Source organism: Dama dama, chromosome 11 (assembly GCF_033118175.1).
Source record: "Dama dama isolate Ldn47 chromosome 11, ASM3311817v1, whole genome shotgun sequence".
Taxonomy (NCBI): Eukaryota; Metazoa; Chordata; class Mammalia; order Artiodactyla; family Cervidae; genus Dama; species Dama dama.
This window is the reverse complement of record NC_083691.1, coordinates 23,149,704-23,175,938: the sequence shown is the minus strand read 5'-3', so window position 1 is coordinate 23,175,938 and position 26,235 is coordinate 23,149,704. Positions and strand designations below refer to the sequence as shown.

Here is a 26,235-nt window from a genome sequence, read left to right as displayed (position 1 = left end):
CTGAGGATAGATCAGAAAGATTTTGCTAGACTGATATCAGAGAATGTTCTGCCTCTGTTTTCTTCTAAAGGTCTTAGAGTTTCAGGTCTCACATTCAAGTCTTTAATCCATTTTGAGTTGATTTTTTTATATGGTATGAAATAATAGTTTTACTTTCATTCTTTTGCATGTGGTTGTCCAGTTTTCCCAACACCATTTATTAAAGAGACTGTCCTCTCTCCATTGTTTGTTCTTTGCTCCTTTGCCATAAATTAATTGTCCATGTATATGTGGGTTTATTTCTAGACTCTCAATTCTGTTTTATTGATTTGTATGTCTGTTTTTCTGCCAATACCAATTTTAGTGTTTAATGACTGAAATTAGTGTTGCAAAATATTTATTCAGGTTTTTAAAAAATAGCACTGACAAAGGAAAAGACCTATACTGGAATGCAAAATGAATTATTTTTTCACTTCTTTATTTGGTTGTTTTATTAATAACTTATTTTTTAGAGACATTTTTGGTTTATAGAAAAATTGAGTAGAAAGTCCAGAGTTGCCATATACTCTCCTCATCCCCCCACCCATTTACTAGTTATCTCTGTTAACGTCTTTCATTTGAGTAATATGTTACAATTGATGAACCAAAATGTCTTAGTGGGCAGGTGGATAAATACAGTGGTACATCCACGTGGTGAAATATTACTTAACTCTAAAAGAGAGGTGAGCAAGCAAGTCAAGAAAAGCAGTGGAGAAACCTAAAATGCATATTCTGAGTTAAAGAAGCCAGCCTGAAAAGGCCACATACTGTTTGATACTGGTTGTGTGACATTCTGGAAAAGGCAAAATAATAGAGGCAGTAAAAAGTTCAGTGCTTGCCAGAGGTTGGTGGTGGCGGGATGAATAGACAAAACACAGAAGATTTTCAAGGCAGTGAAAATACTATGTTACCATAATGATGGGTACCTGTCATGCATTTGTCCAGATCCACAGAGAGGAAGCACCAAGGGTGAACCCTCATGTAAACGGTGAACATTGAGTGATAATGGTGTGTGACTAGGTTCATTGACTGTAACAAAGGCGCTTCCATGGTGGGGAGTACTGGTGTTGCAGGAGGCTGCGTATGTGTGAGGGCAGGGTTAATGTGGGCCGTCTCCGTACTTCCTGCTCATCTTTGCTGTCAACCTATAGCTGCTCTAAAACATGAAGTCTATTAAAAACAAAAGCGGAAAAAAAAAATAGCACTTTCTGAAATAAAAAATTTTGAAGTCTAATTATAATTTCTAGACCTCTTGATTTCTGTTTTAATGATTAAGAATAATTATAAAGAGAGGAAAGTGGTTTGGTGATGCTTTATTTAGTTGGCTATATACTTTCTTTCGTCGCTTTTAGTTATTTAGAAATGCTCATAATTGAGATACCGTTCTTTAGCTTTGTTTTATGTATCGACATTTCATTAGGTTTGTGCTACAATCGAAGTGGTATCTGACACAGTTTTATCTTTTTCATTTTTAGAGATTTATTTGATGTAGGACTACTTCCTTTGTGCCTATTTGGCTTTTGAAAACTTGTTTGTTGGTTTACAAAAATGTGTACATTTAGCAGTGACATTTATCTAGTAAGGGCTTGGGGTATGTGGTATAATTATGTAAGTTGTAGTAGATCCTGCTTTAAGATGTCAATAATTTGATTTTCAAACATTGTTACTTTGGTAAGTATTTTGGAAAGCAACCAATTCAGAGTTGATATTAGAAATCCAGATCTGGATCACAAAATGGGTGAGTTTCAGATTGCTGATGTGCTGCATGTTCAAGCAAGTCAAAGTTGTGCTTGAACAAAGTTGTTTTCTGTGCATCAGGTTTCTTCATACTTTCTGAGATTTTCTGAGTTTTTTAAAAAAAATTGGTATACAGGTAGATGCGGCCTTTCTCACATTAAATGTACTTTTTTTGGGGGGTACTGCCAGATCCCTTCTCTTTTGCCTTATGCCTTCTCTATCAGTAGTTTTCCCCCTTATGTTTATTTTCACCACTGTTTTCAATTGAACATGCAGTTCTCCTTCTTCTTCTTTTTTTTAAACCTCCTTATTTGTCAACTCCTGAGTCTCGGAAGGGCTTTGGGTGGATCTATAACACTGCTTGGAGTTTTTTCTCTGCACTGTGACTGTTCTCTCTCCCCTCTTTTCGCTCTTTTCTCTCAACAATGCATCCCTCATTATTTTTAGTAGTGACTGTGCTTTGTACTTCATGGAGAAAGCTGAGAAATCATTTCCATTTGCCCTATTCTTTCCAGCTTTCTCAGAGGAAGAGGCCCCTCTTCTTTCATTCACTGGCGCTTCTTTCCTCCCCTGTCCTCTAGGTTCCACACTCCCCGCTGGCTGCTCAGGATTGTATCAGCAGTCATCTTCTCTCTCTGTCCTCTTACCTTCAACCTCTGGTCTGTTACCGACCTTCTCCCCGCTACCTTTTTTGAATGTAAAGTTCAAGTCATTACTATTTTGTGTGTATATATTCTCCCTGGCTTCTGTTTTAGCTGTCTTCTTTCCATCACAGCTCAACTCAGACACAGTCACTCTGCTCCTGGTAATCACTTTCTCAGTGTTTGCTCCTCATTTCCCTGGTGTTGGCTGTTTCTGCCACTCCATGGAAGTACCATCAGTAAGGCCCCCTGTTAGCCCTTTAATGGCAGAGCCCCTTCATTTGTTGTTTAACAGCATTGTCCTTTGACACCACTGGCCCCTCTTCTCTGCATTGTCTTCCCCTTAGGCTTCTGTGATATCATTTCACTCTCTTCTATGTCTTTGTGTGAGCTGGTCACAGTCCTCTCCTCCATGTGGCTCAGGGTCTTTGACTTGTCCCTTAAATATTGCTGTCTCTTGGGAGCTATTCTTGTCACTAGTGGAGAGTCTTCTGATGCTAGTAATCACAGTTCTCCTAACTAGTTTTCTTATTTCAGTCCGGTCCATTTCTAGTTCATTCATATTTCATTTGTCATTAATTCAATAAACACTTACTGAATATTCTTTCCAACATATAGGCCTGTTTATGACATACCTCAGTCAAAAATCCTTTGGATTTGCATTTCAAGGTAAACTGCAAACTCCTTAGCTTAACAAATGATGTTCTTTTTTATCTGACTTTTCCCAGCTACTGTAGCCTTGTTTTTCGTCCCTTCACTTCATACCTTTTCTTTGTTTTTTTTCAGTTTATGAAACTGATTGTACTTCCACAACACTCATGCATCTCTCCCTTTCATGCTGTTCTCCTGCCCTTCTTCTTTCTTCACTTACTAATATCCACTGATTCCTTAAAACTCATTTTAAGTGGTCTCTCCTCTGGGAGGTTTTCTGACTCTCAGGTTGGGCTGCATGCCCTCTTCTTTGAGATCCCAGACACCCTCACTCCACTTCAGTCATTAATTTACCAGATTGTGTTTTCCTGTGAGATGGAGATATCTTTGAAAGAAGAGACCTCATCTTACTCAGTTTTATGTTCCTAACATTTAGAATGGTACTCAGTACCTAGTAGGTCCTCAGTAAATAATCCTTATCCTAGGAGTAAAGGAGTAAGTAAGGAGCAGTATAAGGCACTCTGGGTTAAGGCAGTGTTAGATGATTTTGCTGTCAATGAGAATATGTAATTTTATAAATCTGATTAGGTGATAGGAGTGAAATTGCTGTATGTTGAGCATCTATAGGAAAATTGTTCTTTGTTTTGCTCTAAGAAGGTCTAAATAGTTGTATAGAGACAGAGAAAGTGTCTTCCAGAGTTAGTCATTCGTTAAGTGTTTATTGAATGTCATCTATATGGGTGGCATATTGAAAGAATAGGTACTTAATAGGAATATGGAAGCAAAACGTTCTTTTGGGGCGAGAATGGTCTAATGAACACAGATTAATTTCACATTATCACGAATTGGTGGTGGTTTAGTCTCTAAATTGTGTCTGACTCTTGTGACTCTATGGGCTGTAGCCTGCCAGGCTCCTCTGTGCATGGGATTTCCCAGGCAAGAATACTGGAGTGTGTTGTCATTTCCTTCTCCAGGGAGTCTTACCCACCCAGGGATCAAACCTGCATCTCCTGCAGGCAGATTCTTTACCATCTGAGCTACCAGGGGAAGCCCATTATCACTTATTGTTAATATCTATGGTCCCCACACCCTCCCAAGCTTGTTAATGTTTTGAGAACTAAGTAGGCATGTAAAACAGCTCTGAAAACTGTAATGCTCTATGAATTGAAGATGATTGTCTTTTATTTTTATTTTCAGTTTTTCTTGCAGATTATTAGATTCTTTTGAGGCAGTTTGGTGCTGGTATATTTTGTGAAGAAGTCTGATGTTTTTGTACTAAATAAGAATATTAATGATAATGTGATTTTATATAAAATGACTGTAAGAGTTAGGTTCTATACTGGAGCTTTTACTTTAGAAAATATGCGAAAGAAAGACATAATACTCAGAGACTTACTGTCTCCTTTCCCTTTTAGGTTGACTGTGCGTTGTCGCTTATTCGACTTGGAATGGAGCGGAATATTCCTGGCTTGCTGGTTCTCTGTGATAATTTGGTTACTCTAGAAGCATTGGTTTATGAAGCTGGGTGTGATTTAACCCTAACCTTGAAAGAACTGCAGCAGATGAAAGACATTGAGAAACTAAGATTATTGATGAATAGTGTAGGTTTGATTTTAAAAGCTTCTTTTTAAGTGTTCCCTATGTACTTTGATGAATATGTATCTCAAAGCCAAAAGATGTAGTAGCCTTCAAACCAGAGAAGGTAGTCAATAAAGGAAGGCTTCTTGACTTAAAAAAAAAAAAATTAAATTTTATGAATAAATTCCTGAAATCCGAAACCTTTTTGGCTGGTTTTGTACCTTCTTTGCCCTTCATCCATGCTTATCTATAAATGACTATCCCCCTTCCCCCCCCCCCCCCCCAGCTAGGCATATTTAAATTAGCTGTCATTCTAGTAATCATGTTTCTGAATCTGTCATTATGCTGGGCTTAGGCTGTGAGGTCCCTCTAGTGTGTTCATGGCACTAGGAGATGGGCTACAGTGCTCTTGCTGTTGGCTCTGCCAGCCCCAGACAGCAGGTTGATTCTCCTGCTGCCTCTGGGGTCCTTATGAGGCATGAACTGGAGTGTCTATTTGAGAAAGTGTTGGCTTTCATTGTTTGCCAGTCTGTTTATCTTTGATCTTTATGACTTGTCTGTTATTACCAGGTGTTAATATTTAACTTAACGTGTGTTTGTTTTGGTGAAATGCATTTTCAGTGTTCTGAGGACAAGTATGTGACAAGTGCCTACCAGTGGATGGTTCCCTTTCTTCATCGCTGTGAGAAGCAGTCTCCCGGAGTGGCTAATGAGCTGCTAAAGGAATATTTAGTAACTCTAGCAAAAGGGGACTTAAAGTTACCCCTGAAGATATTTCAGCATTCCAAGCCTGATGTAAGTAGAAACGTCTTCAAAATCTCTGTACATTTTCCCCTTAAGAATTATGTTTTATTTACAAAATTTGTAATACTCGGCTTTGCAAGTAATTTCTCTTCAAACCAGAAGTGATGGCCATTTTATTTTTTAAAAATGTTTTATAAATTGAGTCCAAAAATATTTTGAAAGTTCATCATTGATGTTTATCTTGATTGATATACTCGAAGTGTATTGACTTTCTACTACATTGTGGAAAAGGCAGTACCGAAAAGTCTTAATAGTTGAAAGATAATGAATTCCTACCATAGGCCTACTTTTCAAGTATTAACTTATTTAATCTTTATAGCAATCCTGGGAGGTAGATATGTTTATTGTATTTATATTATAGGAAAAGAAAACCATGATGTAGAGTGGTTAGGTAGTTGCCCAAGGTCAAGGTAAGGAGAGGAGCTTAGGTTCAAACATAAATTTTCTAATTTCCCAGACATGTTCTTAACCATTGTGCTTTACTGTAATACCAATAGAAGAAGAAAAGATTTCTGCCCTTGAAGACCTTCACAATATTTATTAAGTTCTTTAGAATCTCAAAAGGAGATCTTTTGATTATTCTAAATAACTCTTACATTTGCTTAAGACTGATCTACCTGTCTGTCTGTCTGTCTGTGTATCTGTCTGTCTATAGGGTTCACATACTTGTTCAGATTCACTGGTGGTAAGTTGTTTTCTTAAATGAGGCATACTTTTGCAACATAAATAGCCTCTTAATTTAGCCATGAATAAAATATGCTGTTTCAAGGGATTAGTGGCTCCCTTTCCATTGGAGGGACTCAAGCAGAATGGCATAGTCCTTTGAGACACTAACTTTGTAGTGAGAGTTAAAGCCTCAGGTTGTGGTTTGAGCAGAAGCCGTTGAAGGCCTCCTCCAGTCCTAAATTCTAATTGGATGTTCTTCTTGTACCGCCTTTGTTAGCAATCTGAAATCCTCTAAGGTGTATGGTCATAGGCCAGTGTAATAAAGACAGAAAGGAAAGCATTGCTTACTTAGGCTCACACAGTTTTTGGTTTCTGGAAGGGTTGTCTGTCAGAAATGTCTGTTTATTGACTATTTAAAGTTTTCCATCTTCTCATAAGCACCTTCCACTTAGTATTCTGATTTTAAGTTTGGGGTGGTTTACTGTGAGCCAGGGGTGGGTTGCTTATGACAGCAGAATGCTATGTGAGAAGCAGGATGGATTGAATATGAATGTTTTATGAGGAAGAAAGAAGTGACTTTAAATTCTTTCCAGTAATCTTGTTTGTGATCTTCCTTCTTTACAGAGTCTTGTAAATCCTTTGTATATAGTCAGCTTTTTGTTGTTTTTACTTGGCAATTTAGCATGCGCCTTTTGAATAAAACATATAGCCATTTGTTTTTGTTGAAATTTGTCAACATCAAAGCAGAGAACGATGGTATTTGCTGGGCTCTTCCTTTCCAATCTGCTGTCTCTGTTTCTATCAGTGTTACCTTTCTGCAATGCAAATTTGATCATGTCTTGATCTTTGCACAGTCTCTGGTGACCTACCATTGCGGGGTAAATGTTGGGCTGTGGTAAGTGGTGTAGAAAGTTCGCTGGGGTTTTCTTTTAGTCTGCCTCTTCAGCCTCATTTCCCTCTACGAAGGCACTCGTTTACCCACACTACTCACCTTATCACTCTGTCGGGTTCTTTTATGCCTTTTTATGTTCTTTGAGGATGTTTCCTTTGCTTGAGATAATCAAGCCCCTTTCCATCACTTAGAGGTTCTGCAGTGACTCAGACAGTAAAGAATCAGCCTTCAATGCAGGAGACCTCGGTACAATCCCTGGGACCGGAAAGTCACTTGGAGGAGAACAGGGCAACCCTCTCCAGTATTCTTGCCTGGAGAATCCCATGGACAGGGGAGCCTGGTGGGCTATATATAGTCCATGGGGTCACAAAGAGTCAAGCACAACTAAGTGACTAACACTTTCGCTTCTTTTAATTATAAATACCTACCTGTCAGTCAAGATCTGGCTGTCATTTATCCAGTGGTTCTGATGGAAAATCAGTGTTATGTACAAGTAATTTCCACTCTTGTTTTGCTGTGCCCACCATTCTCATGTGGGGATTGAGCTATTTCAGGTTTCAAAAAGACTGCCATATTTCCAGTTCTCCAGTACTCATAGGGTGTGATCCTTCGGGGTCCAGAGTAGAAGCACTGGAAACTTCCTTGGCCCTTCTCCTTGAACATCCAAGACTGTATCCCAGCAATGAGGACACAGGGGATCGTCTGCTTAACATAAACTCTCAGCTGCAGTTTCCTGCTGGCCTGCCTTGGACTCACACTCCTTAGGAAGTTGAAAAGTGCCTCTGGGACTGTGCTGTTCAGTATGGTAGCCACTAGCCATGTATGGTTTTGTAAATTAAAATGGAAAACTCAGTTACTCACTCCCACTAGTTTTTTATGCTCGTCACAGTATTTTATAATTACAAACCAAGCTACAATGTCCATATTTGTTTTGTGTCGTTGGCATATATATATCTTTAGGGTATATTCCTACAAGGGGATCCTGGGCTCTATGGGTTGTGTTGTGTTGGTATTACTGCATTTCTTTTCAGATAGGTTGTTCCAGTTTACATCCACCAGCAATGTATGAACATGGCTCTTTCTCCACAACTTTGCAGACAGAATATGTTGTCATATTTAAAAAGTTTTTGCCACCACGATGGGTGAAAAATGGCATTTCAGTGTTGTTTTAATTTGTACGTCTCTGAATATGTGTGAATTTGATCATTTTTCCTTGTGCTTGACAGGCATTGTCATTTTTGTGAATTGTCCATTCCTACCTTTTTTTGTTGCTCAGTCTTTTTTCCAATTTTCACTTGGATTTTTGTCTCTTTGTGCCTTAAATTTTAGAAATTCATGTGTATTAGTGTAATTAATTATTTTTCTGTGGTTTCTAGTGTGAATATTTCACCCAGTTGGTAGGTTATCTTTTGACTTTGTTTATGGTATATTATATCATGCAAATTTTTTACAGTTCCCTTTATGTAATATGGGCTTCCCTGGTGGCTCAGAGGTTAAAGCGCCTGCCTGCAATTTGGGAGACCTGGGTTCAATCCCTGGGTTGGGAAGATTCCCTGGAGAAGGAAATGGCAACCCACTCCAGTATTCTTGCCTGGAGGATCCCATGGACACAGGAGCCTGGTGGGCTACAGTCCATGGGGTCGCAAAGAGTCGGACACGACTGAGTGACTTCACTTTTATGTAAAATAGGAATAACACCAGCACTGACTTTACAGGATTGTTTTGAGGATTTGTGAGTTAATGCACGTGAGGCACTGAGAAGCATTACCTGGCACACAGTAGTGCTTCCCTGGTGGCTCAGATGGTAAAGAATATGCCCACAATGTAGGAGACCTGGGTTCAATCCCTGGGTTGGGAAGATCCCCTGGAGGAGGGCATGGCAACCCACTCCTGTATTCTGGCCTGGAGAATTCCATGGACAGAGGAGCCTGGCGGGCTGCCTCCATGGGGTTGCAAAGAGTCAGACAGGACTGAGCGACTAAGCACAGCACAGACACACAATAAGAGAATGAGAAAAGTTAGCTACTTCCGTTAACCTTTACTGACGCTTTTATTGTGCTCTGCGTTGCCCCTGTTTCACCAGTTTGTCACTTTGCAACCTTAGGTAACTTACTCTTTGTCAAATGTTGATGTCAAATTAATGATCTTTTTTTTTTTTTTTTTTTTAATGATCTATTTTGTAATACCTTGAAGAAGAACATATATATAAATCCTGTAGCCCAAGTACTTTAGAAAAGTTAACTTCCCTGGTAACCTCATTGTTTCTTCTTTGCATCCTTTTCTTCTATTCTTCTGTTGATGTGATTTTTCTATTGAGAAAATACCCTTTTTGGACAGCTTCTCTTCATCACTTTGCTGTTTTGGGGGGTTTTTTCTTTTGTGAGTTTCTACTAAAATGTTGAAAAGCAGTAGATCTTTATTGTGGAAATCACCTTAATCTTATTTTGTTGTTGTAAAGAGCTCTAAGAAAATACTTTCAGTCTGCTGTTTTGGAGGCAATAATATAAGCATTTTACTTGTATTAATTTATTTAATTCTCACAGCAGTGCTATTAGGAAGATGTTAATATCCCAGTTTTATAGATGAGAAAGGACTTCCTTGGTGCCTCAGATGGTAAAGAATGTGCCTGCGATACAAAACAAGACACAAATCTGTTACTTCTATATCCCAGAAAATACTCTAAGAATGGCCCTTGCCCTTTGTGGCTTGCAATGGGAAAGTGACCCTAAATAGCCATATTTCTGCATCAGAAATATGGAATATGTTTTGGGATATGAATATTACTGCATTACAATGTGACTTCTTTGAAGAAAATGTCAATACTGTTGAGCTAAATGACTAATACTTAATGCATACTGAAAAATAGCAGGTTTGAACATCTCTGAATATTAGTTAAGGAATTTTATGTATTTTATTTTGATTGAAACATAAAATTTGGCTTTAGGGTTAGAAATGTTGTTTTTAATGAATTGCCTTTTTAATTCACTATGTTTTTCTGTCTACTTTATCTTAAATGGGTCATAAATTGAAGAATCTGTTTTCAGCAGATGCAAGGCTTATGGGTACAAATTGTCTTTTCTCGCTGATTCTGTAATTAAAATGCAATTTCATTTAGAGTTATTAAAGACCCCAAAAGTCTGTAAGCTAAAAAAAGCCAAGATTTGTTTCTGCAGCTGATTAATTGCACTATTTAATATTCTGTTGACAGTGGTGCTGGTATATGGCAAAACTGAATGTAAATCTATTGACATTTCATACAACATGCTTTATTTCTCTAGTTGCAGCAAAAAATCATTCCTGATCAGGACCAACTAATGGCAATAGCACTAGAATGCATCTATAGCTGTGAACGAAATGACCAGCTTGCTCTTTGCTATGACATATTAGAATGTCTACCACAAAGAGGATATGGGTAAGAATCCACAGTGTGCCATTTTTGTGGTTGTGTCTTTTTACTCTAACAGTTAAAATGAAAATGTTGCTTCTCTGAATGTTCTTTATAGAGAATTTGGGGAATATAAAATAAATAAAGAAGAAAATGAAATCGTATGCAAACCTGTTGCCTCAAGATAAACAGTTTTCTAATAGTGTATGAGAAGCCACTATAATTTTGTCAACCTTGATAATTATCCTTTAAAAAATAAACATCATCACTGTCACCACAACAAGAAGCACTTTAAGTGGATAGACAATAATGTATCTTTGTTTTAAATTGTGTTTCTAATTAATCTTTTCCCATATTTTTGGGCTGGCTGTATTTCTTCTATGAATTGTTTGTTCTTGGCCCTTGCCCTGAATAAAACTTTTAAGTAATAATGTGTGGATATACATACCTCATTTTCTTTACATCTTATATCTTTATTGAGATATAATTAGCATTCAGCACAATGTAAGTTTAAGGTTTAAGCATAATGACTTACATATGTTGTGAAATGATGACTACATTTAAAATAAAACTTTTTTCTTTATGAGAACTTTTAGGATTTACTATGTTAACAACTTTCCAATACAACATACTTCAGTATAACTGTAGTTATCATGTTATACATTATATCCCCAGTACTTATTTATCTTATAACTGAGAGTTTATACCTTTTGACCACCTTTATTCAGTTCCCCTTCTGGTGACCACAAATCTGACCTCTTTTTTGTTTGTGTTTTTTTTTTTTTTTTTATATGATACCTCCTATAAGTGGGATCATACAGTATTTGTTTTTCTCTATCTGACATATTTCACTTTGCATAAAGCCCTCAAGGTCCTTCCATGTTGGCATAAATGGGTGACTTCCTTCTTTTTTATGGCTGAATAGTATTCTGTCATGTGTGTGTATATCACATTTTCTTTATTCTTTCCCTTTATCCTTTGATGGGTAGTTAGATTGTTTCTGTATCTTGGGAATTGTAAATAATGCTGCAGTGAACATGGGGTACAAATATCTCTTTGATACAGTGATTTGGTTTTATTCAGATATATAACCAGAAGTGGAATTGCTAGATAATATGGTAGTGCTATTTTCAATTTTTTGAGGAGTGAATATACATATTTTTAACTGGGCTTATGTTTAAGTAGAAATTTACATAACATTCTTTTGGGTCATTTAGATGTATGCAAACCGGATTTGTATTTTCTCTTTGAAAGTCACACAACAATCATTCTTTTAATTATACTTTAAAAATGTAGTATATATTATAAATTTCATATCTGCAGAAGTTAATGAAAGCACATGGAAAAGCACTGAATGAAAAATTAGTGGGGCTGTCTCTATGCCTTTGTGATGACAGCTGAGTCACTTATGTGGTCATCAGTTTCCTCATTTGCAGAATCAGCTATTTAGACAAGAAGTCCTCCTCATGCTCTATTTCTTTTTCTCCCACCTCTTTCTTCTTTGCTCTCTTTTCTTTCCAAGGAAATATTTGTTTTTGTGTGTGTGTGTATGTGTGTGTAATGAATGATAAAAGTCACTGATTTTGCAACCCATTGTGAAATAATTGTTTCATGTAATCTTTCAGTTCAGTTCAGTCGCTCAGTCGTGTCTGACTCTTTGTGACCCCATGGACTACCACATGTCAGGCTTCCCTGTCCATCACCAACTCCCGGAGCCTACTCAAACTCATGTTCATTGCATCGGTGATGCCATCCAACCATCTCATCCTCTGTTGTCCCCTTCTCCTCCCACCTTCAATCTTTCCCAGCATTAGGGTCTTTTCCAATGAGTCGGTTCTTCGCATCAGGTGGCCAAAGTATTGGAGTTTCAGCTTCAGCATCAGTCCTTCCAATGAATACCCAGGACTGATCTTCCTTAGGATGGACTGGTTGAATCTCCTTGCAGTCCAAGGGACTCTCAAGAGTCTTCTCCAGCACCACAGTTCAAAAGCATCAATTCTTTGGCGCTCAGCTTTCTTTATAGTCCAACTCTCACATCCATACATGACTACTGGAAAAATCATAGCCTTGACTAGATGGACCTTTGCTGGTCAAGTAATGTCTCTGCTTTTTAATATGCTGTCTAGGTTGATCATAGCTTTTCTTCCAAAAAGTAAAGTGTCTTTTAATTTCATGGCTGCAATCACTATCTGCATTGATTTTGGAGCCCCAAATAAGTTTCTCACTGTTTCCATTGTTTCCCCATCTATTTGCCATGAAGTGATGGGATCAGATGCCATGATCTTTGTTTTCTGAATGTTGAGTTTTAAGCTGACTTTTTTATTCTCCTCTTTCACTTTCATCAAGAGGCTCTTTAGTTCTTCTTCACTTTCTGTCATAAAGCAGAAATTCTGGTGTCATCTTTAATAGTACTGAAATCACGTGAAAAATTGATGGGGAAGGAATACTCGCATGGTACCAAGGTATTACCTTTAGCAGATATTTTTAACTTTTTTTTGTAATTTCATAAGGGAAATTTACTTTTATAAAGTTCAAGTCTGACTGTTGTCACATTTGATCAAGTTATCAGAAATGGCATCACTTAGAGTCAGATAGCCTAGCAGTATGTGCCTCCTGGTGAGAAGCAGTATGAAGTAAAATTATTTATCCTGAATCTAATCAGTACTTTAAGTTGGACTTCTAGTTTACAGTAAATGTAGGGAATAGAAGAACAAGTTAAATAACACCTTGAAGAAAAAACCAGATAAATACAGACTGAGATATTCTAGAGGTCAGGTTGTCTTCAGTTTGAAAAGTCCGTGTCATGAATAAAAACACATTGGTGGGGGTGAGGGGGAGCTATTCTGAAATTAAGGTGTCCAAGGGAACGTAATCCCCTTCTAATCTTTAACCATAAAATAATGTTATCTACTAGTTAAAATGAGGACAGTGGGAGACTTGTAATCGACAAGCAGTTGTGGGCTACTCTCATGCCCTATCCTTGGATACCTGTCTTCATTACAGATCATGTTTTTTTCCCTCAACTTTGTCTGTGTCCTTTAAAATATTATACTCATATTGTTTACTGATTTTCCAACTTCAGATGATAATTGATTTTGGTTTATGGAAGCCTACCCTGCCCCCATACCTACTTCTCCTAACCATTTTCTCAATGTAGTTAAAGAGGTATTTTTATCATTGTGATTATGTATATACTGTTTACACAGAGCTAGTTATGATTGTATTTTCTCTTTATGCATTTTTTTCCCCTTGGATTGAATAATTTCCTTGTCATTGTTTCCATTTATTCCCCTCACTCTTCTGACAGAAGTGTAAAACTCCTTTTCAAGGTCAAAAATATCTGGTAATCTTTGTTTTCTCTTTTCACACTCTCTCTTACTTCAAAGAAACGTCTTAGAATTGTCTTTTCTCTTCCTCTGGTATGGATTTATTGTTTACTCTGCTGTACATTGGTCATCTGTCCTCTGTTGTTATGTTTCATTTCTGGAGTTATTATCTTCTCCTTTCTTTACTTATTCCCTCACTTTGATAGAACACAGTCTTGAATAGCTTCTTGTCAAATATCACACAGAAGCATTCTTATTTTAAGACTGTTCCATGTCAGAAAAATGTCATGGTTGCATCCTTACACTTGGAAGGCTTGGCTTGCTTGGAGATCTGGGTTAATGATCCTTTTGCTTATGAGCTTTGAAGGCATCACTCTTATCTTCTCCTTCCAGTGTTGGTGAGAAGTCCAAGGCCATTATATGGCTTTTTTCTTCTGTTTTTGGAATCCTTCCTACCCTTCATCTCTAATGTTCTGAAATATCATAAGGATGTATTCTATTGTGAATCTGTGTTTATCATTACATAGTGTGTTCCAACCTGGAAACTCATGTCCTTCAGACTATTCTTTCTTATATTTTTTCCTGTTATGTTTCTTTGATTAGTTTATTTGCATGCCCTTCTATTTTTCTTTTTTGCACACTTTAAATTTATTTACTGCCTTTTTTTGTTATTTTTTCCCTACCTTTTGACCTTTTGTAATATGGTCTGGGAAATTTCTGCAATTTTATCTTCTAATCCTTATTTTGAATTTTAAAATTTATTTTGGCTTTCTTAAATTCCATGAATTTTTCCTCATTCACTTTAGAACAAAATAATATCCTGCTCTTTTTTCACAGATGCATAAACCCTATCTATACACCCTGCATTACCCTCACTCCACCATGATCTTTGATTTTTCATATTTTGTTTGCATCTCTGCTTTAACCGTGAGGTCCTTTCCTCCATGTCTAATGATTCTTGACCATTAATTTATATCTAATAAGTAATAATTGCTATCTTATTGGATAATATCTGATTGGATGTCTTGTGACAAGCTGAAGGCTTTTCATTATAGGGGTCCTTAGGAAATTGCTGTATTTGTGAGCAGCTAGATTATCTGTCTTGTTTTAGTTTTAATTTCTGGAGGGTAGAGTAATCTTGCACTCTGTCTATTGTGTTACAGGAATGTTGGGTGGTTCATAGATCCTGATTGTTGATCTCTTTTCTTTAAGAGTTGAAGTGCTGACCCAAGAAGGAATCAAGGCAAATAGTCTTGTTCCTGGTAAAGCTAAATGGAGACTGTACTAGTGGTTAATACTTCCCTTCCTCAGTCCAGGTTTAGGGAATCTTCATATAGAAAGAAAAGGTGTAGTCACGGGGGGACTCAGCATCTGTGTATTACCGAAAACTGTGTGGATAGGACCACAGGCTCTTTCATATCTTTGGTGAAGAGCAGCAGGCCTACCCCTGGAAATCATGGGGGTTCTGTAGGCAGCACAGGACTGGTAATGTGGATTGTCTTAACAATTTTTTAGCAAAATATCATTACCCATCCTTTAAAAACCTCAGCCCAGTAGATGTCAGAGTGCCTCAAATCAAAGTGCTTTTCTCAAAGGGTATCAAGAGATGCAGAGCCCTTTCCTTGGCAAGCATCTCATAGGGCAGAAGTGTTGGGGAAATTCTTTTTACATGATCTTCAGGGATGACATGATGGTCCCTCTGCCTGCTTGATGCCCCCTTGGTTGTCCTTGAATCGTCTAGGTAAAATCATTGACTTCCAACTGACATGTGCAGTTTTTAAAAGTAAACGTATTAGACTTTGTTCTTCAGTAAGGTCAAAGAGGCATGAATATCAATTAGAGCTTATCTATCAACTTATAACCAGTAATTTGCCTGCTGTGAGGGGATTTAGTCATTATATTAATTGAATTATGATATTCAGAGAACTATTTTTTTTATGTAGACATTATAATGAGGGGGCTTCCATTGTGGCGCATTTCGCTAGAACATGGAAGCAACCTAGATGGCTACTGACACATGAATGGATAAAGAAGCTGTGGTACATATACACAATGGAATATCACTCAGTCATGAAAAGGAACACACTTGAGTCAATTCTGAGGAGGTGGATGAACCTAGAACCTATTATACAGAGTGGAGTGAGCCAGAAAGAGAAAGATAAATGTCGTGTTCTAACATATATTCAGAATCTAGAAAAATGGTTCTGATGAACTTATTTACAGGGCAGCAGTGGAGAAACAGAGAGAAAAGACTTATGGACGTGGGGAGGGGAGGGTGAGATGTATGGAAAGAGTAACATGGAAACTTACATCACCATATTCGAAACAGACAGCCAACGGGAATTCGCTGTCTGGCTCAGGAAACTCAAACAGGGGCTCTGTACCAACCTAGAGGGGTGGGCTGGGGAGGGAGACGGGAGGGAGCTTCCAAAGGGAGAGGATGCATATAGACCTATGTATGGCTGACTCATGTTGAAGTTTGACAGAAAACAACAAAATTCTGTAAAGCAATTATCCTTCAATTAAAAAAAAAAAAGAATCCACCCACAATGCGGGAGACCTGGGTTTGATCCCTGGGTTGGGAAGATCCCCTGGAGAAGGGAAAGGCTACCTACTCTAGTATTCTGCCTTGGAGAATTCCATGGACTATATAGTCCATGGGGTCACGAAGAGTTGAACATGACTGAGCGCCTTTCAGTTTCTCTATAATGAGGGGATGAGTATATTTGTTTTCAGAGTGTAGGCTAAGAAATGCCGTGTGTGTGTGTGTGTGTGTCCAAAAGCTTTTTTTCAGCTTCAGATGAATGGTTTCTGATCTAACAGACTTTTAAAAAAATTTTTTGTTAAACAGACACAAAAAGCATGATACTCTTCTGTTTGTTCCATTTATTTCTTAATGGTTGTATTTCATTATTGTAATTTTCTAAATAATTTCAATGATAAATTAGTCTAGTATTAAAGTATAGGCCTTCAGAATATTTACTCTGGTTCTTTTTGCTCCTCATGCCAAGTTTGTCAGTTTACATTCTCTTAGTGATTAGTTGTTTATTTTCAGTGATTAAATGGTTTTATTTACCAAATGGTTAACCATATATTTATTCAGTATTTAGGATATTAGATTCTTGTGTGTCTTACACTGCACATTCCACCTGGCTGAAAAAAATCTTCAGTCATTATGTTTGTGAATGTCATTCACAAAGGAAGAACATTGTATTCTGAAAATCAGTGACAAATGTTTATTGTAGAGCTACAAAATGATAATTTAAGAATATTATTTCTGAATGAGTATGTTAATTGAAGTTAGCTCTGAAAAATGATCTTTTGTTTTTGAAGGACTTTAAGTGGAATATACCCTAATTTATCACTCCGGTCCAAAGCTGAAAACTTGGTTTAAAAAGATAGTATAATCTTTGTAAATTGCTTGAAATAATTGCCATATAGATTTAGACCAGGACAAATTGATAGTTTTAAAAATAGTGAGTTCAAGGTAGGTCACTTTTAATTTTCCAAGTCCAGATGAGATTTTTATTTGGTTTTCTCATCAGATCATAAGATCTTGCTTGAATTCAGCCAGATCATTGGTTGGAAGGCATCAGAGTGTGTCGGGTACGGTTGTTCTCAGTTGAGAGCTGTCCCTCCAAGGTTGGGACACACAGTTGCAGAGGGTGGCCGGGGGCTTTTATGGCAGTTGCTTAACTTTTCTGCCTTATTCCTTTCACTTGCATGTGTGTTGTACTGTACTAAGTCTGTCCTGTCAGCCATGTTCTTATTAGTTTATGATCTTTTTTGTGGTAATGTTTCTCCTAGTCTCCCATCTGATTTTTTTCCTGAGAGAGAGTTTGCTGGTTATCTCAACTCTCTGGTAGAAATGATCTATATGATGACTATGTACTTCTCCTTCACTTTTAAATATTACAGTGGAGGCAGTGTGAATGATGAGATGTAAAAGCCCCTTGAGTATATAGAATCCTAGTGGACACGTCCTATGAGAGTCACAGGTGGTGTAGACAGGACCAGGACAAAGCCACTGTGAGGCCCGTGGCTCCTAATCTATTTTATTGTTTAAAAAAAAACAGAAATAAATGATAGCTTCATTCTTTATCACTTCTTTGAAGAAAGACTACAGTTGATTTATAATTCTTTTTTGCTTTTCATGAGAACTAAACTAAAAGTCTTTAGGAAAATAGTTGCCCATGTCTCACTAATCTTTAATAGAAAATATTGTTCTGTTCTAGTATTTTTTATCTTAATCTCTTTTGAGTTATGAAAGATGCTGAATGAGTGTAGGAGATGAGACTGACATTTTACCTGGACAGTATGATGCCACTTTAATTTATTAACGTCCAAGGGAAACATCAGTTTTGTTTTTTTTTTTTTTAAACTTGAGTTTGGTATTTTAGGTAAAAAGCTACTACTGAAACCTAATTTTAATTATTTTTTCTTTATCCTTCAGTCAGAAAACAGAGGTCACCACAGCGCTTCATGACATGGTAGACCAACTAGAGCACATTCTCAGGTGAGAAAACTGGCAGTCTGGTCTATGCTGATTAAAGACATCGGTCCAAGAAATGTTACATTAAATATGCCCAGTGGTCATTTCTACATTGATCTCATATTTGCTTGATTCTCCTAGGAGTGAATGAATCCAATGCTAGCTTATCTCAGCAGAATGCTGCAGTAGTGGAAACATGAACTTTGAAGACTAGTAGCTGTTGCTGCTGCTAAGTCCCTTCAGTCATGTCTGACTCTGTGCGACCCCATAGACGGCAGCCCACCAGGCTCCGCCGTCCCTGGGATTCTCCAGGCAAGAACACTGGAGTGGGTTGCCATTTCTTTCTCCAATGCATGAAAGTGAAAAGTGAAAGTGAAGTCGCTCAGTTGTGTCCGACTCTTCGAGACCCCATGGACTGCAGCCTACCAGGCTCCTCCATCCATGGGATTTTCCAGGCAAGAGTACTGGAGTCGGGTGCCATTGCCTTCTCTGAAGACTAGTAGAAGTGTGTTCAAATCTAGGTGTTGTCACTTACTAGCTGTGTGATCTTTGAGCCTATGGTTTTCTTAGCTGTAATACCTATAATATCTAACTCATGAGATGTGAAACTAATATTATATTAAGGGCTTCCCTTGTGGCTAGGGTGGTAAAGAATCCGCCTGCAATGTGGGAGACCTGGGTTCGATCCCTGGGTTGGGAAGATCTCCTGGAGAAGGGAAAGGCTACCCACTCCAGTATTCTGGCCTGGAGAATTCCAGTCCATGGGGTCTCAGAGAGTTGGACACGGCTGAGTGACTTTCACTTTCACTTTAAGCTTTTAAAGTACCTCACACTTAGTAGGTAAATAAGAAATATTAGTTCCTTCAGCCATTACTACTTCTACCAGCAAACAGTGTTTACTTTACTCCTTTTTTTGGGGTATACTAAAGGAGATCAGTCCTGGGTGTTCATTGGAAGGACTGATGCTGAAGCTGAAACTCCAATACTTTGGCCACCTCATGTGATGAGCTGACTCATTTGAAAAGACCCTGATGCTGGGAAGAGTTGAGGACAGGAGGGGAAGGGGACGACAGAGGATGAGATGGCTGGATGGCATCACCGACTCGATGGGCATGAGTTTGAGTAAACTCCGGGAGTTGGTGATGGAGAGGGAGGCCTGGCGTGCTGCGATTCATGGGGTTACAGAGTCAGACACGACTGAGCGACTGAACTGAACTGACATTTGATTGAATATTTGGATTATAGGAGTAACTAGCAATATTCTTTACTGTGAAAATGAAATATTAAGCTCTTTTGGAGACTGAAAATTTCCAAATTGGTATTCAGAAAGTGTAATATTGTTTACTAGCGTTCATTTTTATATTTATATATGATGTGCTTACATGTAAGTTTTAAGTATTTACATTAAAATTAAATTTTAGAAATAATAAACTTTGTTCTTCCAATATACAGTTGTGGAAATTGTAAATAATAACATCACTTGATAGTGTTAGTATGTAAAGTACAAGTATTTGGAATCTACTAATTTGATGTCTCTCTCCTCCCCACAGCCTCTCTAAAAAATTGAGCATAGTTTGAACAAAACTTAATTTGTTAAGTTAATATAGATTCAGTCCTTACAAATCTACATGGTTTCTTTTATTTCCCTAATGAAGTGGGAAGGAGCTTTCCCAAAGAGATACAGTATAATAAACATAATGTATTTCATAAAAAATTATTGCTGCATGAGAAACATTATTTATTTCACCACATGTTCCTGGATGTAACCGTGAATTGTGTTCATAGTCAAATTATGCTCTCAGTACCTCAGGCAAACAGTGGCACCCTGTAGGTTTATGGATGATTCACAAGTGTTTCACTGTTCACCTTAATTTACTAACCTTTTAAAAGGAAAGCTTTTCATTCCTGTTCCAATTTTACCTCATAGCCATTAATAGTTGATAAATGTTTAGTGTATATAATGTCAGGTGAAATGACCCATTAAACTTACCTTTATGAAGAGTTACTGAAATTTGTCTGACCTATAATTCATAAATGTGAGATTTGGTGAGAACATACAAGATGTATATACAGTGCTGGTAATTATGGAATAAGATATCCTAAGAAGATCCATATAAGAACAGGAATCTTATTTGTTTGCTTATAGAATGGATTCCTTAGGAAGATTGAGCCTTACAGTATTTCTGTGGTTTTCCAACTCTAAAATCCTTTGCTTATTGCTTTTCTAGGAGTCTTGCCTATAACAAAATACTCACTAGGATTGTAAAGAGTTAAAGCTGGGTATTGCAGTGATAGATTTGGCTTATTTTGCTGACTTGATGTTTTGGAGTACAGCAAAATTGTGGAAAAGATTTTGAGATAAGGATATGCCAGGGTTTTAAAAAAATGTTAACTCATCCCAAGAATATTGTAATAAAAGTCAGTAGGGGAAATAAAATTTGGTATATAGTTATTAGCTTTTCTTTGGCCAAGAATTAATGTAATGTGTAAAATTGGGTCATTCTTTGTGCTACTTTTTAATTTTTGTTTTCAGTACTTAAACCTAAGTTCTACTTGTATGTTTAAGATTTTTAGAGCTGTTTTGTTTGGTAGCAAAGCATATTGAAAAGTTCTTTTTTACCTACAGTGTATCAGAGATTTTGGAGAAACATGGACTTGAGAAACCAATTTCCTATGTTAAAAATACTCAGTCTAGCTCAGAAGAGGCACGCAAGCTGATGGTTAGATTGACTAGGCACACCGGTCGAAAGTGAGTAATAAACACAATTAATTGATAATTGTGCATGATTAGAAACAGATACTGCATTTTTTTTTTTTCTTTTTCTGACTTCACTGGATTATAATTGACCAATAATAAATTGCACATATAAAGTATAGAAGCTGATAAGTTTTGATCCACGTATGTACCCTTAAGCCTTCACCTTATCAAAATAACATACCTAACCATCACCCCTGAAAGCTTTCTTTTGCTCATTTATAATCCCATTCCTCCTCCTGCTTCTCCCCATCCCCTGCCCAGGCTATCACTGATCTGTTTTCTGTCTCTGTATCTTATTTTGTATTTCCTAGAATTTGATGTAAATGGAGTCATAACAGTATGCTTTTTGTCTGGCTTCTTTCAGTCAGCATAATTATTTTGTGATTCATCAAGTTGTATCATGGATCCATAGTTTATTCCATTTTGTTGGCTGACTACTATTCCATGGATGGATTTACTGCACTTTGTGGATCTATTCTGCTTGTTGATGGACATTTGGTTTATTTTGAGTTTTAGCTTTTACAAATATAGCTGCTATGAATACTCATGTAGAAGTCTCTGTATGGACATATGCTTTCATTTCCTTTGGATAAATACATGAGAGTTGAATGGCAGGATCATATCGATGGATGATTAACTTTTGGAAAAGCTGTCTTCCAAAGCATTTGTACTGTTTTTTGTTTTTTTTTTTTTTCTTTTAATCAGTCTTTTAGGAGAAGTCCATCCTTGTCAATACTTGGTATGGTCAGTCTTTTTAATAGGTATTAATATGTTGTGGTGTCTAATTTTGGTTTTAATTCCTTTCTCCAAAGAGTAATAACATTGAGCATCTATTTATGTGATTATTTGCCATCAGTGTATCTTCTTAGATCATTTTAAAACTGAACTTTTGTTTCTTGACTGATTTTGAGTTTTGTTATATACTCGGGATATGAGTTCTTTCTTAGATATATGCTTTTGCAGAGATTTTCTCCCATTTGTCTTATCTTTTCATTCTCATACCTGTCTTTTGAAGTGAATATTTTATACATTTTGAGAAGATCCAGTTTATCAGCTTGTCCTTTGTTGATTGTGTTTTTGATGTCATATTATGAAACTTTTGCCACAAAGATTTACTCCTGCCATTTGTAGTAAAATTTTTAGTTTTTCCTTTTGCAGGCAGATTCATGGCCCATTTTGAGAGTTCATTTTTGTTTATCATTCACGATATAGATTTTTTCTTAATACCTAAATATTCCAGCATCATTTGTTAAAAAGACTATCCTTTCTGTACTGAATTGTTTTTGCATCTTTGTTGACTATCAGTCATCCATGTAATGGGGGCCTATTTTGGAATTCTTTATTTTGATCCATTGATCTATTTGTCTGTTTTCTAATAACCATACTATGTTAATTGTTATAGATCTGTAGTAAGTCTGAAAATTGTTGTAAATTTATAGGAAGTCTTAAAACTTTCCTGCATCTCTTTTTGGACAGTTTATTATAGTTATTGATTTATGTGCCTTGCATTTCCCTTGAAATCATCAGCTTATCCAGAGGAAGTGTTATAGTCACCATACAAGTAATTTGGAATCTTATATGTCACTGGCCATCTCTCAATTTTTAAATGAATAACTTAGAAGATTCTGACAATGTAAGTCTTAAGATTTCTTTACAGCTGTAAACAGTTGGTCAGTATTTGCCACCATGCTGGCTCTACCTTAGAACACACTCTTCAGTAAGAAAGTGTTGGTGCTGCTGCTAAATTACCTGCTGTCTTTCCGTTGAATCTCTCAAATGCTTTTGAAGTCTTTGAAGTTAATTTCTACTTATGGCATTCTACTTACTGAGAATATGTAAGAGAGCCTCTTTCTTCAAGGTAGTCAACTTGAAATGAATCTTAATTATTTCACATATGCTACCACGGCTTGACCTTCAGCAACTATAGAACTTTTTTATCCATATTCTAAATGGTGACAGGTTTCACTGACTGTGTCACTGATGAGGTTTTACCACCTTGAATGCTGTACTATTTTCTCTCTGGAAAATAACACATGCCTTCATTCCAAAGTGGTAACTAATACATCATGTTTGTATTCAGGTATCTCTCTGTCAATTTTCAAACCTCTTGTTATAGTGCCCCCAAGTTCTGCTCTTGGTTCTTATTTACTGCATGTATTCTGAAAAGACCACTGGAAATAACGTCTTATAATTTGTTTTAATTAGAACTTGTGCTTACAGCTAGCCATGTGTGAGCAAGCATTAATACCATCTGTCCCGTGTTGCTGGTTTCCAGAAGAACAGCTGGGCATGATAACTTGAATTCAACTAGACAGTGCCCAGATCTGGTTTTATGAAGCTTGTGCAAGATGGACACTCAGTTTTTCAAACATTTTGCTACTTTTTTGCCTGCAAGCCAAATTTGAAAGAGCCCTTTAATTTTTTGAAGTCCACCCAAAGAGTTCACATACCAGTGTCTAACTAAGGGAAGCACTTCAGGGATTATCCTTGAAGACTTGCAAATATGTCAGCTTGTTTTATGTATTTGTATGCTGGAAAAGAATGTATTATCTTAAGCTTTATTGCGTATGGGATAGAAATAATTGTTCATTTTGTGTAACAAATATAAAATGCTAGAAGCAAATTTTGTTTTTAATGCATAAGAAAGAAAACAATGCATGGAAAAGAAACATCCAGTTGGTATTTTACAAACACAAAACAAAACCTACCCTTTTCAAGCAATGAGATTCATGATTATATAGAACTTCAAAACTAGAAAATAAACATAAATGGTGTTTACAAACTCATAGATAGTCAACAAAGATGAACTTTGAAGAGAGGTGGAGAGAATTATAGTACATTCGCCCTCCTACCAGGCAATATTTGTGATGGTGTATGTGATGACAGAAAAACAGTGTGTTTGTAACTTTCACATTCGTTCATTCACATTTGTTGAATGCTCTGTTGTACCAGAAAAATATGAGGCGTGTCTTTTCATACATTCTCGTTTAAGTTAATCCTCATAATATACAAAAAAGGGATCTGAAGTTCAAAGAAATTAGTAAGTTTATTCAATTCCATACAGGCAGTTGAGCCTGTTTTTACACTTAGGAAAAACCTTGCTTCAATTGTCTGTTTTATCCACAGTAATCTCTTCCATTCCTTATCATTTTCTGAGATGGATTTTAAGTTAGAAATCTGAAATTCAGGAGTATTAAATACTCGCAGTCACAGAGCTAGTATGTGAGTCTCTGGGGCATTGTTAACAAAACCTTTTCTGCTGCTGCAGAAGAACCTGAGCCATCCAATATCTAACTCTGTGACTCTGGAAACTACCATGACATGGTATTTGAACAGCTAGATTGTCTAGGCCTCACTGCTCGAGGCCGAGCAGTGCTTGATTGGTAAATTGCTTCTGACCAGAGGAGACTGTCGATAAACTGGGGAACCTGATAGCAACTTGCTATTTTGAACTTTCCCATGTGTGGTCACTGGCTTACCCTGAACACTGTGGCTGTGGAATTGTTGAAATAGATACCAACTTGTGTGGGGAAAGAAGTGTCTTCGTAAGCCAGATAGGAACTGCAGCTGCCTTACAGGGCTCTGTCTTGTCCCACCTGGGCTGGCACCTGGGTGGAAGGAACCCCCGCAACACTGTCCCAGACTCCCTGGACTCTGCCGAGAGTCCCACTGAGAGGAAACCCTGAGGCTGCCCTGCTGACCAGCTGCGCTTCTCACTTCCAGATTCAAGCCATGTGTGGCCTCTGTGGCCTTTTCCGTCTGCACGTGTGGTTGAAGTTAAGAACATCCCTTGCTTGCAATAGCAACATGATGAAGATGGAATTTTGAAATGCATTCTCTTGTCTCCAAGTGCTTTTTCTGCTGTATCGTAGCTGCTTTATCTTAGGCCGTGTCCTTTATTTCACCATAGAAACTCACAGCTTGTATGTATACTTTGGCCATAGTCAGAGAATGCTATTCCAGTTTTGTGTCTATGCCGCCCGTGACTGAGGTCGCTCACAACATCAGAGATGTTGTGTCACTGCCCACCTTTTCCCTCTGTCTTTATTCCAAACTTTTCCCCCTGGAAATTCAAATGAAATATACTTCTGTTGATCATCTAGGAGCTGTGTGGCATATAGAATGGTGGTACCAATTTTTTTGCTTTTGGTCAATTGACAATAGCAATTTTCTTTTTTCTTTTTCTCCTCCCAGGCAGCCTCCGGTCAGTGAGTCTCACTGGAGAGTGTTGCTGCAGGACATGTTAACTATGCAGCAGAATGTTTACATGTGTCTAGATTCTGACGCTTGCTATGAGGTAACTGGACAGATTTTAGTGTTTCCTTTTAATTTTAAAATTTTGGTTGTTAGATTTTGTTGATTGAACACAAAGATGATGGCCAGAAGCTTCACTGTAAGTAATAGGACTGAATTATTGACGAATAGCTGGTAATTGAGTAGTGCTTTAGAGTGTGAGCACTTTCATATCTACATTTCTGTTGTCTTTGTTCATTGCCACACATTTATTTAGTGGGTTAATTCTCAGCTGGAAGACTCAGAATTGTACATCAAGTACAATTGTACGTCAAGTACAAGCCTCTCTTTCATATTTCATAGTTTTGGTGGTCACCAAAAATGACTTCATCGTAGTTGGAAGTCCCTCATAGCTCAGATGGTAAAGAATCCTCCTGCAGTGCAGGAGACCTGGGTTTGATCCCTGGGTCGGGAAGATCCCCTGGAGAAGGAAATGGCAACCCACTGCAATATCCCTGTCTGGAAAATCCCATGGACAGAGGAACCTGGTGGGCTGCAGTCCATGGGGTCGCAAAGATTGGGCACGACTGAGCGACTAACACTTGTGGCTTGTGAAAGACGACGTCATGTACCTGAGAAAAGTCTCTCAAATCTGCCCGGTCTTCATCTCTGCTAAGTTGCAATAGCCCTCCAAACTTGTTCCGCTCCTTCCGTGTCTCCTAACTCATGCCGATTGAGAGCGTTCTTCCAAAGCAGACCTTTTCCTTACACTCTTCTTCTTAGAGTGAGCTACTTATTCCCTGTCTATAGTCAGAAAGTACCCGTCATAGAAAGCCACTGGGGATTACCCTGTGCATTTCTCGCCGCTGACACTCTCTACTGTGTCCCCTGGCTCCAGTGGTGTCTGATCTGTCCTGAGTCCCTCCGCTCACCATGCTGTTCCCTGCTTCTGTGACTCTGCACATTATTCCCTTTGCCTACCTGGAATATGTTCCTCTTTTTTAAATTTGAAAATTGACGATAACTTGTAGGATTCAGCTCAATCATGTCCTCT

General features: G+C 37.6%; 1 protein-coding gene across 1 annotated transcript in view; it reads left to right on the top strand.

The window, feature by feature from the left end:
* Nucleotides 1-26,235, top strand: part of NBAS (NBAS subunit of NRZ tethering complex) — a 308,496-nt gene that overhangs the window by 119,640 nt on the left and 162,621 nt on the right. The window contains exons 24-29 of the mRNA XM_061154831.1: nt 4,463-4,648; nt 5,247-5,420; nt 10,266-10,399; nt 18,152-18,214; nt 20,817-20,939; nt 25,143-25,245. Coding sequence (XP_061010814.1) covers nt 4,463-4,648; nt 5,247-5,420; nt 10,266-10,399; nt 18,152-18,214; nt 20,817-20,939; nt 25,143-25,245 — 783 coding nt within the window. The remainder of the gene's footprint in view (nt 1-4,462; nt 4,649-5,246; nt 5,421-10,265; nt 10,400-18,151; nt 18,215-20,816; nt 20,940-25,142; nt 25,246-26,235) is intronic.